This window comes from Martes martes, assembly GCF_963455335.1.
Source record: "Martes martes genome assembly, chromosome: 7".
NCBI classification, from domain to species: Eukaryota; Metazoa; Chordata; class Mammalia; order Carnivora; family Mustelidae; genus Martes; species Martes martes.
In genome coordinates, this window is record NC_137894.1 from 144,173,005 (window position 1) to 144,190,630 (window position 17,626).

Consider the following 17,626-nt stretch of genomic DNA (forward strand, 5'->3'; position numbering starts at 1 on the left):
ACAGACACGTCCGTTTTCTTTTTAACACGGGCAGAGGAGAGTTAGTCCAAGGTCCTAGGTCTGCCTGGGAGCGGTGGCGTGTGAGTGTGTGCGTGTCACAGCCACACGCGGTCATGGCTGCGTGGGAAGCGACGGCCCCTCATCCGCACGCCTGAAGCTCTCTCGTGGGCGTGGCGGCGGCTCCTCTCCGACGGTCTCAGCCTCAGTTTCTCCAGATCGTCTGCAGCTTCTGTAGGATCCCCGTGAGACCCTCTGCTGCCCGTCTGAGGACCAGCTCGCCCCCGGACTTGCGTGGAAATGCGGGGGATCCACGATAAACAAATCTTGGGAAAGTACGGTGGGAAGACTCACACTTTCTTTTTTTTTTTTAAGGTTTTATTTATTTATTTATTTGACAGAGATCACAAGTAGGCAGCAAGGCAGGCAGAGAGAGGGAGAGAGAGGAGGGCAAGCAAGCTCCCTGAGTGGAGATCCTGATGTGGGGCTCGATCCCAGTTCCCTGAGATCATGACCTGAACCAAAGTCAGAGGCTTAACTCCCTGAGCCACCAGGCACCCCAAGACTCACACATTCTAACCACACAACTTTCTAAGAGGTACAGGAATCAAGACCACACGAGAGACCGGCAGTGCATTTCCAACGAGGATGCCAAGACCACTTAGTGGGGGAGGGTAGGCCTTTTGGCAGCTAGTGATGGCCCAGCCAGATGTCCACACGCGAGAGGACCTCACACTGTGTGCGGGATTAGCCCCTGTGGGTCTGAGACCTATACGCCTGCACTGGGAAACTCAGGAAAGTGATCTTGGCTGCGGGGCCCGGGCCGTGGGGCTTAGACAGGACCCCAGACGCACAGGCCGCCAGGGGAGCCGGGCGAGTCTGTCCTCATCCAAATGCGGACGCTTCTGTGCTCCAAACTCCCAGCAGGAAGATGAACCGGCGGCCGTCACCTCGAAGGTGTTTACAAGTTATAGATCCGCAAGGGACCGGTGCCTGCAAGACCGGAGGCACCCTCGCAGCCCCAAACAGAGAGACACTCCTGAGGAGAAGTTAACTGTCCGGCCAAGAGTCGGTCAAAGGCTCCGACCTTTGAGGTTTTCTCTGAGCAGGAACCTGAGTAGCCAGGAAGCCCCGAGAAGCTGCGAGGCGACCTCCTGAGGCTGCAGAGGGTCGCGGTGACCTCGCAGGATGGTGTGCGGAGGTGCTGACGGGTGGGGAGCCGCCGGACCGCAGTGCCGGCGGAAACCGCTGCAGGGCAGCCGCTGCGGAACACAGCCGAGCCGCTCCTCCGAGCGCCGGCTTGACCCTCACCAGCCATCCCACCGGCCGTCCCACACCTGGTATCAGCCCACAAGGTCCAGGATGTCCACACGAAGACTGAGGGACGGACAGTCCCAGGAGCTTTGTCTGCAGCAGCAAAGCCTGGAGAGTCTTATCCGCTGGCGGCCAGCTAGGCCTAGGCTGCGTTCAGGGATGGGCAGGCAGTGACGAGGACGTCGCTGGAGGCGAACAGCACAGACACCTCTGGATACAGCCGCCCGAGTGGGCAGAGCCCCATGCCGAGGGCTGCACACTGTGTGACCACTTCCATGACGTTCTGGCGAAACCCACACGTGGGGATGGAAGTCAGTTCAGGGTTGGGAGGAGGAAGCAGTGAGAGGGTGGGGAGCCCCTGGGGAGGGGGGCTTCCAAGCCCCGAACGCCTTGCGGGCCTGTCCCAGGAGGCACTCCCTGCCCCGCGTTCCTGCTGTGCATTTCTCTGTTGAAGCACGAGCCACGAGGGCAGAATGGCCGTGCTGTGCCCCGCACCCAGTGACCGGAGGTCCCAGGGGCCATCCCAGTGTCTGGCAGAACTGGGCTGGGGGCATGTGCTGGAGAGAGGGTCCTTGGTGGCTCTGCGCCGTCTTCCTGTCTGTCCTGCCACGGGGATCCCCCCTCGAGCCTGCCCGCCCGTGTCCGACCTCACTGTAGGTCCTGGATTCGGAGCAGGACCCTGCAGAGCACGTCCCCGAGGCAGAGGAGGACCTGGACCTGCTGTATGACACGTTGGACATGGAGAACCCCAGCGACAGTGGCCCGGACCTGGAGGATGACGACAGTGTCCTCAGCACCCCTAAGCCAAAGCTCAGGTGAGTACACACACCGCCTCTGTCTGCCCCCGGCCCCGGCCCCGGTGGGCACACCCCTGCCATCCCACATATCGCAGGGGCCTCAGGCAGCACGCACTTGGGACGCGGGCTCTGGGTCAGGGAGGAGGAGAGACGTGCGTCCTAGCAGACAGCCCGGTCTGCACGGTTTCGGAGGGAGAGAAGTAGCAAAGTGACAGGGTCGTGCCTGCATGCTGGAAAGATCTCTCTGGAACCCACTGGGAGCGGGAAGACAAGAGACCTGCTAGGAGGCATCGGGGTCGTCCCTGTAAGAGGTCGTGGTGTCAGAGATGGAGGGTCGAGAGCTCTGGGTGGGGAAGGAGGTCAGGGGCTTCCCCAGGGCCCCGGCAGGGCTGAACGAGGCACCTCTCACAGGAGGGGGCCGGCAGGGCGGGCAGGCGTGAGGCCATGGGGCTCTTCTGTGCACTGGGGAGACGGACTGCAGACTGTCCCTGTCGCACAGGTGGGAGGGGCGGGTGAGCAGTGCTAGTGCCGGTCCCTGAGGAGCCGGGTGTCAGCCTGGCTGGGGCAGGAGACCACGGGAGGCCCCAGGCTTGGGATCGGGGGAGGCTTGGCCACGGGACCCGGCCGTGTATGGCTGCTGAGTGGGGGCTGTATTGGAGTCCGGAAGATCTGTGCCTTTTCTAGTTGTGCTTTTAATGGTTTTTTCTTTTTAAATGTGAGAGAGAGAGAGTGGACACGCACACACGCAGCAGTGGGGGCATGGGGGAGGGGGAGGCAGACGCCCCGCTGAGCAGAGAGCCCAATGCAGGTCCGATCCCGGGACCCTAGGACCATGACCTGAGCCGAAGGCAGACGCTTCCCGACTGAGCCCCCCAGACACCCCTTAACTTTTCGATCCAAGTCCGTGGGACAGAGATGCACACGGGAAGGGCGGGCTTTCTGTGCAGTTGGCCTCCGGCCGCCCCACCGTGGCCAGTCCCGTAGTGGGCCTGCCCGTGGCATCTGTGGCCTCTGGTCTAGGTGTCAGCTGTTGGCCTGTGCTGCACACGCCTCTCGGGGGTCCGCTTACGGTCTCGGCCCACCGCACGCCACCGCGCCCGTGGCGCCTCCCGCCGGCAGAGCCGGCAAGGCTGCCGAGGCACTTCGGACTGTGCTGCCTTCAGCTGGGCCGGTCGGCCTTGCCGGTGGCTGCCCCGAAGAGCCCGTCGTGGGCCGGCTGCCATTCCCGGTCGAGGGGCTGTGCGTGGGCATCTCGGGCCCTGGTCCCGCCCATGCGTCTCCCTGTCCCCAGGCGGCACACACCCCACCTACCGTTTCAGCCTGTGCTGTGTTCTGAGTGTCTGAGTTCCCTCAGCTCTGCCCTGCTGTCTCGCAGGGGGCGGGGTGTGCACTCGCGGGCCTGCGGGCACCGGAGCCTGCTGATGGCAACCTTGTGGCGGTCTCAGGCGTGCTGCCGCACGCTGGCCGTGGGGCCTGAGGCTCCCCCGTATCCCCGGGCCGCCAGCCACCCTTCCTGGGGAGAAGGCCGGGAGTGGGTGGGTTTCGGGGATGCAGGTCGTCTCCAGCGGGTGTCTGAGCGGGTGGAGGCGCCAAGAAGGGCTGCGGGTGGCTGGTGCTCAGGGTCCTCCCCGGGGCCGTCGCTCCCCGGCTACCGCCCAGCTCCCCCAGCTCTGCGTGGCTGCTGGATCTCAGGAGCACAGGGGCCGGACTTTCAGGGTGGGGAGGGCCCCGGAGTGTGACCTCTGTCCACCCCGCACCCAGGCCCTACTTCGAAGGGCTGTCGCACTCCAGCTCGCAGACGGAGATCGGGAGCCTCCACAGCGTCCGGAGCCACAAGGAGCCTCCGAGTCCGGTGAGCAGACGCGGCAGCCCTCTCTCCCGGTGGGGCCTCAGGCAGGGCGGCTGTCTCTGGGTCGCGCTGAGGGGAGCTTGTGCACGGCGTGACCCTGTGCTCCTGGCCTGTGTGGCCCCGGCCTCGTGCTCAACTCCTGATTCCCGTCTTGTCCTCGCAGGCAGACGTGCCCGAGAAGACCCGGGCCCTGGGAGGCAAGCAGCCCAGTGACAGCGCCTCCGACACGGTGACCCACGTGAGTAGGTGTGGGCTCGTGCCCTGGGTCAAGCACAGAGCCCGCTGACCCGCCGCCTCTAGGGTCCTTAGCCCACATCTCCTAGGACCACAGTGAGGGTGCCCCTGGGCTCGCCCCCACCCTGAGGGACGGTCAGGGTCCCCCGGAGTCACCCTAGTTCCAGGAGGACTGGGGTGTCCCCCTGCTTTGCTGTTAGCACAGGCTCTGTGAATGCTCTGGTTGTCTCTGCCCTCGTGGGGGTTCCCAGGGGCGGGGTCCTGGGCTGCAGGCAGGTTTGCGGGAGGCTCAGTGCTGGGCTCCCCTGGCAGCCAGGGCTGGGAGCCCCGTGGGTGGGAATGGAGGTCGGCTCAGCTCCCCAGGGGGAGGTGTGTCTATGCCCCATGTGGAGAGCTGTCGGCCTGAGACCAGCCCACACCCCCCCACCCAAACCAGGGGCTCCTCGGGCCTGAGACCGTGGTCCTCGAGAGGAGGGCCCTGTGGGATGTGCTTTGCCATTGGGCCCCCTTCTCTGCGTCTCAGAGCACGCCCGCCCCTGGGGAGCAGCCGGCACAGCCCGAGGACAGCCCGGAGGCAGAGACCTCTGCTCTGGATGTGTTCACCGAGAAGCTGCCGCCCAGCGGGCGGATCACCAAGACGGAGTCCCTTGTCATCCCCTCCACCAGGTGACGGGACGCCCTGGGGAGGCGGTCGGGCAGGCATTATACACATTATACACCCCAGTGTGAGGGGTAGGCCCCGTCTGACTGCATGAGAATCACTTAGAAGCATGGAGATTTGGGGGCCCACCCCGGAGAGCCACATGGGACCCCCCACCCCGTGTTTGTAGCCGCCAGCAGGCCTTTTGGGGCTGAGGTGTGGCCCCTGTGGACCGGCGTAGCCCTGGGCGCCGGTGTGGAGGGGGCGTGCCCAGCTGGGCCCAGAGCCTAGTGTGGTTGGCGCGGCAGCCCCCGGGCGGTGGTGCTGCTGGGTCCTCCGTGGCAGCTCTGTGGGGCCGGGACCCTGCCCCGCACGGTGGGCGTCATAGAGGTGGGGGGTCTGAGTGGCGGGGACCCAGGCAGCTTCCCAGTGGAGGACACCCCTGCAGCGTCTCTTACCTGCCCCCACTGCCGTCTTGGTCCGTCCGGGGGTCACCTCGGATCCCCTCCCTGGGACGTGCCCTCTGGCCTGTCTCGTCATCACCTTCCTTGGGCACCTGGCCCAACTCCCCACACCCTCTGGGCCACCACACATGGCCACGTGCTGCCGCTGCTGCCAGGCCCTGCGTTCCTGCCCCAAGACCCGCGGGGCTGGACCTTCGGGCAGCAGAGCCCCCTTCTCAGGGCCGTGGCTCTGCACAGCCGGCACACGCCTTTTGTGTCGGGCCTTACGCCCACAGAGAAAGCGCCTGTGCCAAGTGTGGGCGTGGCCGCCACGTGGGCCCCTCGCCCTGCAGGGGAGTCCGCACGGCGGCGGCGGGCCCCAGCCTTTGCCACTTCCTTGCAGGTCTGAGGGGAAGCAGGCCGGCCGCCGGGGTCGGAGCACGTCCCTGAAGGAGCGGCAGCCCGCGAGGCCGCAGAACGAGCGGGCCAACAGTCTGGACAACGAGCGGTGCCCGGACACGAGGAGCCAGCTGCAGGTGTGCGCTCCGGGGGGGCACGGGCAGAGGCCACGGCTGCCCAGGACCGACCCAGTGCTGCTGGCTCCGGGGGGCGGCAGCCCGGCTACCTCGTGGGCTGTGACGGTCCCTCAGGGCCTTCGGCCCAGTGACCGCTGTCCAGTGCAAAGCTGAGTTCCTGAGCGAGGACGGGGCCGGCCTCTCCTGCCCACTGCTGGGGAGCAGGAGGGGTCAGCTGGGCGGCTGAGGGGCTGCAGCACACCTCCCACCGGTGCGGGGGGCCTTGTGTCTCCAGATCCCCAGGAAGACCGTGTATGACCAGTTGAACCACATCCTCATCTCTGACGACCAGCTTCCTGAAAACATCATTCTCGTCAACACCTCTGATTGGCAGGGGCAGGTGGGGACGGGCCGGGTGTCCTCCCTGCGGCGGGAACGGGGGTGTGGGGGGGTGGGGGGCGCCGTCCCCGCAGCAGGGGTGGGGGTGCGGTGCTGGTGGGCGGCCGGGGGCAGCGTTGGGGCCCAGGCCGCGCCCTCCTTGCCCGCAGTTCCTGTCGGAGGTCCTGCAGAGGCACACGCTCCCCGTGGTGTGCACCTGCTCTGCGGCGGACGTCCAGGCGGCCTTCAGCACCATCGTCTCGAGGATCCAGAGATAGTGAGTCCTCCCGGGGCTCTGTCCCGGGGGCGGGGGCGGACTCTGGACGAGCCCACACACAGCTGCCGGCGGCCCCGTCTTCGGTCCAGGTCTGGGTGGTCGGGCGGGGGGATGGCCTGGGTGTCGGCGGCCGTCTCGGGGTCATGAGTAGGCCGTCGTGGCCCGGGGGCCGCTTGGGCACGCTGGGCGGTCCCGGCGGCAGGGGCGGCTCCCTGAGGCGTCTGTCCCCTCTGTCCTGTCCGCGGGGCCGCAGCTGCAACTGCAACTCGCAGCCGCCGACGCCCGTGAAGATCGCCGTGGCCGGGGCGCAGCACTACCTCAGCGCCGTGCTGCGGCTGTTCGTGGAGCAGCTGTCCCACAAGACCCCCGACTGGCTGGGCTACATGCGCTTTCTCGTCATCCCGCTGGGTGAGGGCCCCCCGGCGCCGGCCTGGGAAGTGAGGCAGGGCTGCCTGCGAGTCCCAACACAATCCAAGCCCGTGGGACGTGGCTCCGTGTCTGTGGGCTCGCCCTGTCGGTCCCTGGGGCGCCGCGTCCTGGGGGGAGGCTTGCCGGCCCCGCGCACCATCTGCAGTGGCCTCGGCAGCCCCTGGGAGTGGGGCAGGGCTCTGAGGGGCACCGAGCGGCCCATGCGGCCTGACGGCCTCCCCTCGGCTCGCAGGCTCCCACCCTGTGGCCCGGTACCTGGGCTCCGTGGACTACCGCTACAACAACTTCTTCCAGGATCTGGCCTGGAGAGACCTGTTCAACAAGCTGGAGGCCCAGAGTGCCGGTGAGGCCTGGGGCCCCGGCCGGTGGGGCCTCCCCGGGGAGACGCGGGGCCTCTGCCCGGTGCTCCCCGCTGGCTGCCGTGGGCCTCAGAGTGGGCTGGCCGTGGGGGCCCCTGGCGAGGGCTCCCAGGGATTTGGAGACACCGTGAGGGCAGAAGGTCCCTCAGCCGGCCCCGGTGCCGCCACTGCTTCTGGGCTGGGAACCGGGCAGCCCCGGGGGCAGCACACGGGGTGGAAGGGGTGTGTGGCCCCCCACGGACCCTGCCTGGCCTTCTCGTGCAGTGCAGGACACGCCAGACATCGTGTCGAGGATCACACAGTACATCGCAGGCGCCAACTGTGCCCACCAGCTGCCCATCGCGGAGGCCATGCTGACCTACAAGCAGAAGAGGTACCTCGCTGGGCCACGGGCAGGGCAGGCGCCGGGAAAGGGGGGGTCCCCCGCTCCATGCCACAGACACGGGCCGCCCGCAGCCACCGTCCCCCCAGAGGCCTCCCTACCCGCTCTGGTCTCAGAGCCTTCAGGCAGCACGGCCAGCAGGGACAGACCTGGTTGGCCAAGGGACGGAACGCGAACGGGGCTCGGGAGGGAACGCCGTGAGCGGGTCTGGCAGCCCCAGGTCTCCTCCGAGTTCGTCAGAAGGAGCCCGGCAGGACGCCTCTCTGTAGTACGTTGGAATTTCTCATAGCAAAGGTTAAGGGAACAGCTGTCACGTGGCCCTGTCCTGGCCGCGACCTGCTCTGGGAATGCAGGACCAGGCTCCTTCGGCCTCCTAGGCTTCCCAGGCCGGAGACACGTTCTCGGCCTGACCCTGGGCATGACAGCAGGCAGGACGGCAGGCAGGAGCAGGGGGGCGGGGGGGGGCCCAGCCGCGGCCGGGCAGAGGTCTGGCTGCCAGGCCCGCCAGGGCAGCCCCTCCAGGGAGGCGGGCTGAAGGGCCGACTCTGCGGCCGGGCGGGAGAGGAGAAGCATCTGGGGTCCCGTGTGCGGGACACTCGTGGCTCTCCCCGCACAAGATGGGAAACCGCTGCGGCCGCCTGGCTCACAGCGCCGGGCTCTTCCCGCGAGAGCCGGGCGTGCTGCTGAGCACGTGATAACGTGTCTGTGTTTTCTCTTTTGGTGGCTTTCCGAAAAGGAAAAAGAACTTTCACTTTGACTTTACCCTCAGGTACCGCTGTCCCTGGGTCTGTGCCCGTGTCCCCATGCTGGTCTTTAGGGCTGTTTAGCAGTAAGAGCCGGCAGGGGGCGTCCCGTGTCCTGCCGCCCGTCGGGCAGGGCCCCCCGGCCGAGCGGCGGGCGGGTGGGCACCCCGAGCCAGGACTTGGCTCTCCGTCCCCGCCCAGCTCAAAGGAGCGCAGAGCACTGCGGGCTGACGTCGCGGCGGGCAGGCTGGCCTCTGTGCGGCCCACAGTGCCACTTGCAGCAGTGCTGAGTGGAGCCCGTCCACAGGGGTCTGTGGTGAGGCCCTGGGCACCACGTCCTGCGGTAGAAGCAGGCGGCCGGGCCGCTGATGCCACGCGGGCCGCGTGTGGACTTTTGTCCCAGCACAGTGTGTCTGCCGACCCGACTCACGGGCTCAGCACCCTGGGAGGGCCACACTGTGGCTGCTTCTGCACGTGGGGGTGTGCAGGCCACAGGCGGGGGGCCTGCCCGGACGGTGCGTGCTCCGAGCCTGGCTGTGGGCCCTGCGCCCCGGGTTGTGGAGAGCGGCACAGAGCGGTTCCCAGCCGGGCGGTGGCTAAGTCGCCATGACCCCCACGTTCAGTGAAGGGCTTTTCACCCCGCGTGGCTCCCCCCTTCAAAGCCTGCGTTCTGGAGCCACGCTTCAGGGTGCCCCCAGAGCTGCCCTTTTTGGGGGGCTCCCCTTGCCTGTCCTGGTGGCCTGTGTGTCAGGCCCCCACCAGGGCACTGTTCCACTCTGTGTCTTGGGTCTTTCTGTCCTGGGAAAGCCCACCAGCCCATGGTCTCTGGGCCCCTGGCAGCCTCCTTGCTGGACACATTAGGAGGAAGGGTCTGCGCTCCTCCATGGTCCTGCTAAACGAGCCTTTGTGAGCTAAAGAAAGACCAGCTGTGGTGTGCCCGTGACTGCTGCAGCCGCCCTGGGGGGCCGTGCCGGGGACACCCGCAGCCCGCTTGCTGCCTGGCACAGCCTCTCGTCTCCCCAGCCAGGGCTCAGGGGACCCTGGCCCTCGTCCTGTGTCCCTGCCCCCACCTCCGCGTCACAGTGGTGACACCAGCACCCGGGGTGGGGCCCCAGGGAGGCCCAGCGCGTCGGCCGCCCTTAGAGCCCGGAACAGGAGGTCAGTAGGCAGCCTCTGTCGGCTGGGACAGAGAACAGAGGGCTCAGGAAACCCAGGAGACGGTGGGCAGTGGACAGTGGCCCTCAGGGCCCCAGCTCCCCCTGCCCCTTGAGAGCACCTGCAGACAGGGTCTACACTGCACACAGCTCCCAGCCTGCCCTCAGACCCATATCTGCTGCGTGCAGCCCCAACAGCTCCCCGGGGGCACATCCAGGGACGGCGTCCCCTGCGCCCCCGGCTCTGTGCCCCCAGCGTTGAGCTGAGGCACAGCTGTGCTTCCCCCACGTGGTCTCATGAGCCAGGGGTGCCGGGGCCTCACCACGGAGCCACACGTGGGAGCCTGAGGAGTCCTGGCCTCTGCCCCACCCAGAACAGGTCCGGAGCGTAGGTGGCAAGGCCTCAGTGGCAAGCCGGTGTCACCCCTGTCCCGCTGGCGCGTGTCACGTGCTGAATGTTGTCTGCATGGCCAGAGGCTCGGCTTGGCGGCTCAGACCCAGCAGCGTCCCCGTGTGGTGGCATCTCCCGGCGGCCCCTCCAGGCCCTCGTCCGCCTCCCTGCGTGCTGCTTGTGGGGAGGGTCCGGGAGCCCTGTGGGTGGGGGCCCCCGAGGAGCTCGCATGCGCCAGCAGGCCTGGCACAGGGTTCGAACTGCTGTGTTACCTGGGGATAAGCTCTGTCCCCTCGGGTCAGAGCGGCCGGGCATTCGGCCGTCTTCAGCGGGATGGCCCTCATCTGTAGGTTGTTCTGTCCAAAGACATTACCCAGGTCTTCCTCGGAGGCGTGGCGGGCGGCGCTAGCTCAGAAGCCGGGGGCCCTGTGTCCAGGGGGCACCCAGGAGCCTGCCAGCCGCCCTCCCCTCAGGCGGGTGCTGAGCCGCAGGGCGAGGACAGCGCCTCCTGCTGGCACTGGCCTTGGGTGCCAGGTGCCATCTGTGCCGGCCCGTGCACACCTGGTGGGGCGCGCTGGCCGGCTGCCCGTCTCCATCCCCACAAGAGCAGGGCCGGGCCTGCTGCCGGCCCTTGGGGTGGGGGTGCTGCCCAGGCTTCTCCCCAAATAGCCCTGTGCCTGGGGGGCACCACGGCAGCCAGCAGGTGGGTACCCCAGAGCAAAGCCGCCTGCAGAAGGTCTGCTCTGTGACGTCAGCTCTGATGTTCGGGGCAGGAGGCGGAAGAGGTAGAGCTGGGAGGGCGGCCTGGGAGCCGGGGAGGCTGGGCAAGCAGGCACCTCCCTTCTCTGAGGTCCCAGGAGGCCCAGCACTGGCCCTGCCCGGTGGGTTCTCCCAAGGGTCAGGAGCAGGGGAGCCTGGTGCCCGAGCACCCTGGCCCCCAGTGGGAGAGCCACTCAGGCCTGGGCCCTGTGGCAGAGACCGGTCACCGTGTGGCCATCAGCAGAGAAGAGCGGCAGGCCGGGCCCGGCCCACGCAGCTCGGGCATGGTTTGCGTCCCCTTGGCTGCTGCCCCCATCCCCCACCCCCAAGGGCCTCTGACATGCAGGCCTTCGCCAGCGATCGCAGGGAAGCCGAGGGTCGGCCGGAAGGCCCGCGGGGCCCAGTCTAGAGAGACCCTCACTGCCGCCGTGCTGGCCGGCCTCCGCCAGCAGCACGGCCCCGGAGACTCCGTGTCACCTTGAGACTGCCCTGGGGGTGGTGCTCTGCCAGGGCTTGGCGTGTGCACCCCGCGCCCGAGGCCGGAGGCCTGGGGACCGCCCCTGCCCCATCCGTCCGGCCGGCACGGACTTCATCTAGCCTGCAGAAGACTAGAGGAACTCCGCAGCCTGGCTTTCGGTCAGCCCCGCATGCTGGGGGTCCCGGGGGTCCTGGGGCACATGCTGCAAGCGGTCATCTCGGGGCCGAGTGGAAGTGGAGGCCTGCTGGGTTAGCGGGCGGAGAAGCTGGGCTCCCGCACGACTCCCCACAGGCCTCTGGTCCCCCGCTGCTGAGAGCTGAGCCCAGGGCCGGAGGGCAGGGCCGGGCGCTGCGGGGATGGGTGTGGGCGGGGCGTGGGCGGCGCTGCCCGCCTGGCGGAGTGCGGGGTGACTGACCGTCTCGTTTCTGTTCTCAGCCCTGACGAAGAGTCCTCGCAGAAGTTCATTCCCTTCGTAGGGGTGAGTGCTGCTCTGGTGGGGCTTTGGCCTTCCCCGAGGCGCCCCTCCCGTGTGGCTGGCTTCACCCACGTGGGGACGACCCACTTGCCAAGCTTTTATAGCGCCTGCTTGCATTAACTTGACCTGTTCCAGAACCTTCTTTGCCGGTTTGAGGGGGGACTCCTTAAGTCACCCCCCGTCTTAGAGCTCGTTGCTCACTGTTTCTTTCCCACGTTGAGCAGGGCTGGGCTGGGCCCGGAGGTGGTCACTGCTCCCAGCTCTGCTTGGTGCAAGCAGACACGCCCCCGGAGGCGAGGGCTCCGTTCGCAGCATGTCCTGGGCACACGGGCTGGGTCAGACTCGGCTGTGGGTGGGCGCCCGGGTCAGCAGGGTCTCGGGACCGGTCCCACGGGGATGGGGCGAAGGGTGCTTCTGTCCCTGGGAGTTACAGGACAGGAAGGGGCGCCTCCCATGCCAGCCTGCTCAGCCGGGGGTGGGGCCGGGCCACTGCCGCAAGTCTCCAGAGCCCCGAAGCTCGCTGCGGGGCCTCCAGTCCCGGCATCTGCTGCAGGAGCCAGAGGCAGCCTGGCAGGCGGGGGCCCCAGGCAGAGCAGGGTGTCCGTGCCATCGCTGACCCTGGCCAGCCGTCAGGGCAGCTAGCGGCCCTCCCGGGATGGAGTTGGTGCAGGGGCACCTGTCTCAGGGGACCTCTGACCCACTGGAGGGGGGCAGCGCCAAACCCCGTGGACGCTGGAAGCACCCACATGACTGCGACAGAAGTAGTCACTTTACTGGTTTAATTTTGCGTGGCTCGCACACCAGTCAGCCCACTTGGCACCTGGTGCAGGCCCCGAGCAGGGCAGGGGTCCCTCACCCCACACCAGGCCAGCCGCAGGCTCAGGGTTTGTGGAGGGCCAGAGTGTGGGCCCCGTGCCCCCTCTCCAGGGCGCAGGCTGACCTCGGAGGGCGCAGCCACGGCAGTGGGAGGATCCCAGGCCACCCTGGGCTCAGCTCTGCTCCAAGGGCGGGAAGAACTAGGGCCCTGCTGCGGCGCAGGAGCCCCCCGGAGGGCGCCCGCAGGGAGACAGCCCTCGGCGGGTTTGGACCCTGGTGCACAGGCGGGAGGGCGGCAACTCCGCCCGCGGCCGCCAGCCTCCATCCCATTGCCTTGCAGGTGGTGAAAGTTGGAATAGTGGAACCGTCCTCAGCCACGTCAGGTAACCCCGTGCTCCCTGCCCTCGGGGCTGGAAAGGGGAGGGACGCCCACCGCGGGAGAGCCGGCAGCTCCTGCCGCTCCGGGGGCAGAGCCAGAGGGGAGCTCAGCGCCGCCCACTCCTTCCTGAAGGTGACTCCGATGACGCGGCCCCCTCGGGCTCCAGTGTGCTCTCATCCACCCCACCGTCCACGTCTCCCGCGGCCAAGGAGGCCTCGCCTACCCCACCTTCCTCCCCGTCGGTGAGCGGGGGCCTGTCCTCCCCCAGGTAAACATGGCCACACGAGGTGGGCGCCCCACTCTGTCCTCATGCGAGCCCCCGACGCAGTGGGGCCTCGGTTAGCACTGAGGACCACTCGTGGCCGTGACCATGCCAGCCCGCGGAGGGTTCGGCCAGAGGGGACACTCTGAACAGCCCTGGGGAAGACACAGGCTTGCGGGGGCCAGGCGTCCCCTTGGGTGGGGGTGGCACAGGTCCTGGCTGGCTTGGGAGACTTGTCCCCTCCCCAGCCCTGGGCGTGCTAGGGATAGAAACACACAGACTAAGTGAACGGGGGACCCCGCATGCCGACGGGGGTCAGGAGACTGGGATGTGGGTAACCGCGGTGGGAGCCAGTGGGGGAGCTGGTCGGCAGCCCCTCCCACCTACCCCCGTGGGCCCCAGGGTCATAGGGCTGCCCCCGACTCCCACGGGGGCCTCACCTCCCATGGAGCTCGTCGACCTTGGCCCTCCAGACTCGAAGGGGTGGCTGCAGAGAGCAGGCGGGTGGCCCGCCCAGGTGCTTGGGGCGACCCCGGTGCGTCCCCAGAGGCTCCAGGGCTGGGGCTCCCCACCCCACCCCTGGCGGCCCCCTCCCCTGGCCCGTGCCAGCCGCCGAGCGAGGACAGAGAAGTGAGGCTCTCTCTGCTTTTGCAGCCAGGGCACTGGCGCCGAGCTGATGGGGCTGCAGGTGGACTACTGGACGGCGGCCCCGCCCGCAGACAGGAAGAGAGAGGTGGACAAGAGGGACCTGCCCGCCACCAAAAACACGCTCAAGTGCACCTTCCGGTCTCTCCAGGTCAGCAGGCTGCCCGGCAGTGGTGAGGCCGCAGCCACGCCCACCATGTCCATGACCGTGGTCACCAAGGAGAAGAACAAGAAGGGTGAGGTGGGGGGTGGCTCGGCTGGTGGGGGGCTGGAGGGTGGCCACAGGCCCCAAGGTCGCCACGGGTCTGGGGGCCGCTTCTGACCCCGGCCACGAGCGGCGAGCGGAGGCTGCCTGGGCAGGCGGGAGGGCTGGCGGCTGCGGTCCCGGTGGGGTGTGGGCGGCTCAGGTCAGCGGGGCCCCAGGCGCTGTGGCTGAGCCCTGCAGCCCTTCCCTCCTAGTGATGTTTCTGCCCAAGAAAACCAAGGACAAGGACGTGGAGTCCAAGAGCCAGTGCATCGAGGGCATCAGCCGCCTGATCTGCACAGCCAAGCACCAGCAGAACATGCTGCGGGGTGAGCACCTGGGGGTCCCCAGGACTCCGGGGCGTCTCTCGTCCACAGGTCCTGCCCTCCGTGGGGAGCCCGTGGGAGGGGGTCCTGGACCCAAGTCCCTGTCGGTTCTGTCCAAAGCGCGCAAGTCAACGAGAGGAAGCTTTCTGAACGTCACCTCTGCAAACTCTGTCTTGCTACCCAGTGGGTGTCACGCAGGGCCAGCTTCGAACCCACCTGGATAAAGCATGTGTACGCACAGAACGGCTTTTTAAATCCTGAGAAATAATTTCTCAATCCTTTTCCTTCTTTTAAGATTGATTTTTATATCTTAGACCTTTTATAGAAGATTTTCTGTAACTCATTAATTCAGAAAATGGAGCCCAGAACGGTTTTCTCTTCATGAGTTTGAGTCTGATGACCCCTGTGGTCAAGAACGGCTCTGCCTTCCTCTGTGGCGTTTCCAGTTTACGTGGAGGGTGTTTGACCCCCTGCGGGGGCTGCGGGGCTGTGGATGGCGGTGGGAGGACTGGCCGGCGCGTGCCTCACGGGCACCTGGGGTCCCCGGGGGAGCCGGGGCACGGTGGGCAGCGGGTCAGGTGGTCTTGTCCTCACAGTCCTCATCGACGGTGTGGAGTGGAACGACGTGAAGTTCTTCCAGCTGGCGGCCCAGTGGTCCTCCCACGTGAAGCACTTCCCCATCTGCATCTTCGGACACTCCAAGTCCGCCTGCTAGCCCTGCCCCGAAGCCCTGGACGGCGAGCGCCGGGAGGGCCCAGCTGCTTTTCTGTTAACATTTCAGTTTACTACAGAGACCCTTAAAAACACAAAGAAAAACAGTCTTAAGTATGAATGTGCTCTCCACCCGGAAACTCGCCAGGAGCCCCCACCCCCGGAGCCCGTTAACTGCTCTGCCCATTAACCAGATGTGCCGGGGGTGGGCGGGGGGAGGTCAGGCGGGCAGTGCTGGGCTTGGAGAACCACGAGGCGTGTTCCAGCCTCAGGACCCCCCGAGCCCCCCAGCAAGAAGGGTCCTCACCTTCGCGTCCTGTCCTTCCTGAAAGCCAGGACTCTGCTTCCTCAGGGAGCTGGGGTCAGGCGGGTGGCCGCACAGATCCGCGGGTGCCTGTGTTCCCCAGGCACAGAGCTGGGTGGCTGGACGCTGAAGGCCGGCCTCCCGTCGGGAGCGCCCTGAGCAGAACACGGAGGCTGGGCAGCTGTCCAGCGGCCACGAGATGCCCCAGCACCGCCCACTTGTGGTTCCCAATAAACTCCAGCCTCGCGGGGCCGCGGAGGTTTTACAGTAGCAGATATTTTTAATGCTTTTAAATACATGATATAACGTAGCTGCCAAACAGACGCTGCTCTTCTGATGTCCCAGCAGCCCCTGGGGCTGGGGCAGAGCCAGCCAGTGCGGTCCCACATCCCAGCCCGACTCACTCACTCTCTGGCCACTCTGGAGCCATCACTATGCTTCTGCTGGTCATCCCTGTCCCAGACTTAGCAAGCACAGTGGCCCCCATCGCTGGCCCCAGCCCACTCGGCCTCTCCGGGCCAAGCTCCCTCGAGCAAGTTTGTGGGTTTGGGTCCCAGCCTGGGGGCCAGCATTGCCCCCTGCCTTCCCACGTGCGGCAAGAGGCCAGCCCGGTCCCCCTGCTCCCCCCACAGCCCTGCTGCCTGCCGTGCATGGAAAGAGCCCACCAGTTCCCATGCTTGGCTGCTGTGGCCCTGGGACCCTGGCCAGGGGGCCACACCGGCTATGCTCAGAACACAGCGCCGGATGCAGGGCGCAGGCTGCAGCCCATTCCCATTCTCCCAGAGGACGGGCGTCGCCAACAGCCCATGGCACCGACAGGTCTGCTCCTGGAGGATGAGCCATGGCCCATTTTTCTTCCCTGTGACCTACCCACTTACTTCCTCCTGCAAGGCAGTACAGGGTGTCAGCCTCACGGTCAGTGCCCCTGGGCTAGTTAGGGAACAAGGGGACACAGGTCTGGCCTTGTGTGTGGCCCTGCCTCAGGGGTGCGTGCAGGCAGAAGACCTTCCCTGAGGGCCCAGACTCCTCCCCTGACAGCTCCTGGCTTGGAGGGACGGGGTCAGGGTGCAGGCCACTGGGCCCCGGCGCCTCTGGTGGCCTGGTGGCATCCGCCAGCAACTACCCTCAGAAGCAGGCCCTGGGACCTTGAGCCTCCCTGCCCTGTTCCCGCTGCTGGGCCTCAGGGCCTTGGTCACTGGTCCTCAAGGTTCCTTTCCAAATGTGACTCAGCAGGAAGGAGGGACAGGTGAGACTCCTGACTTCACTTTCTACCTGCAGAACTAACTTGAGAGAAAGGAACGCAAGTGGGGGAAGTCATGTCCACTCCGGCTGTGGGGGGGGGTCCCTCTGCTGGGACCACCCCCCCCCAAGTCCACGTCCATAGCTGTCCTCAGACACGCAGGGGAGCACCTATGCCCCTGGCCTACAGAGCCTGGCTACAGTCTGTCCTGTTAAGTGCCACGGGGCCCACCCACCACACTGTCCCCAGGCCCAGGAGGACATGCACACAGTCCCAGCCACCGTGACTCCCTCAGAGGCCTGGGCTGCGCTCACCCTGTGCCTCAGTTTCCCCAGTGGCTAAACAGGGAGGGTCCCGTTTCCCCTGCCTACCTCATGGAGCTATTCTGAGGATCCACGGAAAAGCACTTTGTCCCTCCAAGGAAGATGACTCAGAAGCCAAAGCCATCCGTGATGGAGCCAGAGTGCAGCGGTCAGCCTGGGGCGCGGGGTCCCAGGCAGAAGCAGTCCCCTCAGACCAAGGGTTCTCAGCCCACTGGGCAACCAGATGTAACCTGGGATACAGGGGCAAGCCACCCAACACCACTGGGCAAGGCCCAGGCCAGGGGGGGTCCCACCGCCTCCTCACTCCTCCCCTGCCCTCCCCCTGGGTCACTGTGTCCTCAGGGCATGCTGGCCAGTGTCCTGAGTCAGTGTCATGGCTGCGGCTCGGGGAGCGGCCGGGACCGCCTTGCCGCAGCGTCCTCGCCCCCGGGTGGGAGACCAGACTGCTCTCAGGGTCTGGCCTTTGTCCTGGAGCAGGTTCCTCCTCAGCGGACGGGGCCCCCGCTTCTGGGGTCAGCGGCCTGAGTTCCCATGCCGGCCCCCGCCCCCCTCCAGGCCGGCCTCCCTGGGCGCAGGAGCCTGCGGGCGGGGCGGCCCCCGCGGGGGCCTCGGGCTGTGGCCAGGGGGCCCGTCTGCGCAGACCGGCCCGGTCCCCCGCCCTGTTCGGTCTCCGGGACGTGCGTGTTGCTAGGGCTCTTCTCCCTTCCGGGATTCATGTAATGGCCTTTTCGGGGACAGAGTCTAACCTGTCCCGTATGCGGC

General features: G+C 67.0%; 1 protein-coding gene and 1 long non-coding RNA gene across 5 annotated transcripts in view; one reads left to right on the forward strand and one right to left on the reverse strand.

Moving 5' to 3' along the window:
- The window catches only part of PACS2 (phosphofurin acidic cluster sorting protein 2), a 54,041-nt gene extending 38,470 nt beyond the window's left edge, over positions 1–15,571 (forward strand). For 2 of the 4 annotated variants that reach the window (XR_013967068.1, XR_013967069.1), the window contains exons 9-24: positions 1,969–2,126; positions 3,870–3,960; positions 4,121–4,195; positions 4,715–4,857; positions 5,678–5,810; positions 6,085–6,189; positions 6,338–6,444; positions 6,698–6,852; positions 7,106–7,216; positions 7,497–7,605; positions 11,575–11,617; positions 12,771–12,813; positions 12,942–13,077; positions 13,868–13,952; positions 14,176–14,289; positions 14,883–15,571. Coding sequence is in view for 2 of the 4 variants with exons in the window: in XM_080807549.1 (XP_080663675.1) it covers positions 1,969–2,126; positions 3,870–3,960; positions 4,121–4,195; positions 4,715–4,857; positions 5,678–5,810; positions 6,085–6,189; positions 6,338–6,444; positions 6,698–6,852; positions 7,106–7,216; positions 7,497–7,605; positions 11,575–11,617; positions 12,771–12,813; positions 12,942–13,077; positions 13,726–13,952; positions 14,176–14,289; positions 14,883–15,001 (1,869 nt within the window). In the remaining 2 variants the exon portion in view is untranslated. Of the gene's footprint in view, positions 1–1,968; positions 2,127–3,869; positions 3,961–4,120; positions 4,196–4,714; positions 4,858–5,677; positions 5,811–6,084; positions 6,190–6,337; positions 6,445–6,697; positions 6,853–7,105; positions 7,217–7,496; positions 7,606–11,574; positions 11,618–12,770; positions 12,814–12,941; positions 13,078–13,725; positions 13,953–14,175; positions 14,290–14,882 lie in introns of all 4 variants that reach the window. The other 2 variants (XM_080807549.1, XM_080807550.1) reach the window with 1 other exon arrangement.
- On the reverse strand, positions 14,225–17,536 carry LOC308345419. The gene is made up of 3 exons (XR_013967070.1): positions 16,913–17,536; positions 15,305–15,456; positions 14,225–15,082 (listed from the first exon to the last, which is right to left on the reverse strand). It is a non-coding gene; the product is annotated as an uncharacterized lncRNA (long non-coding RNA).
- Between the last annotated feature and the right edge of the window lie 90 nt (positions 17,537–17,626).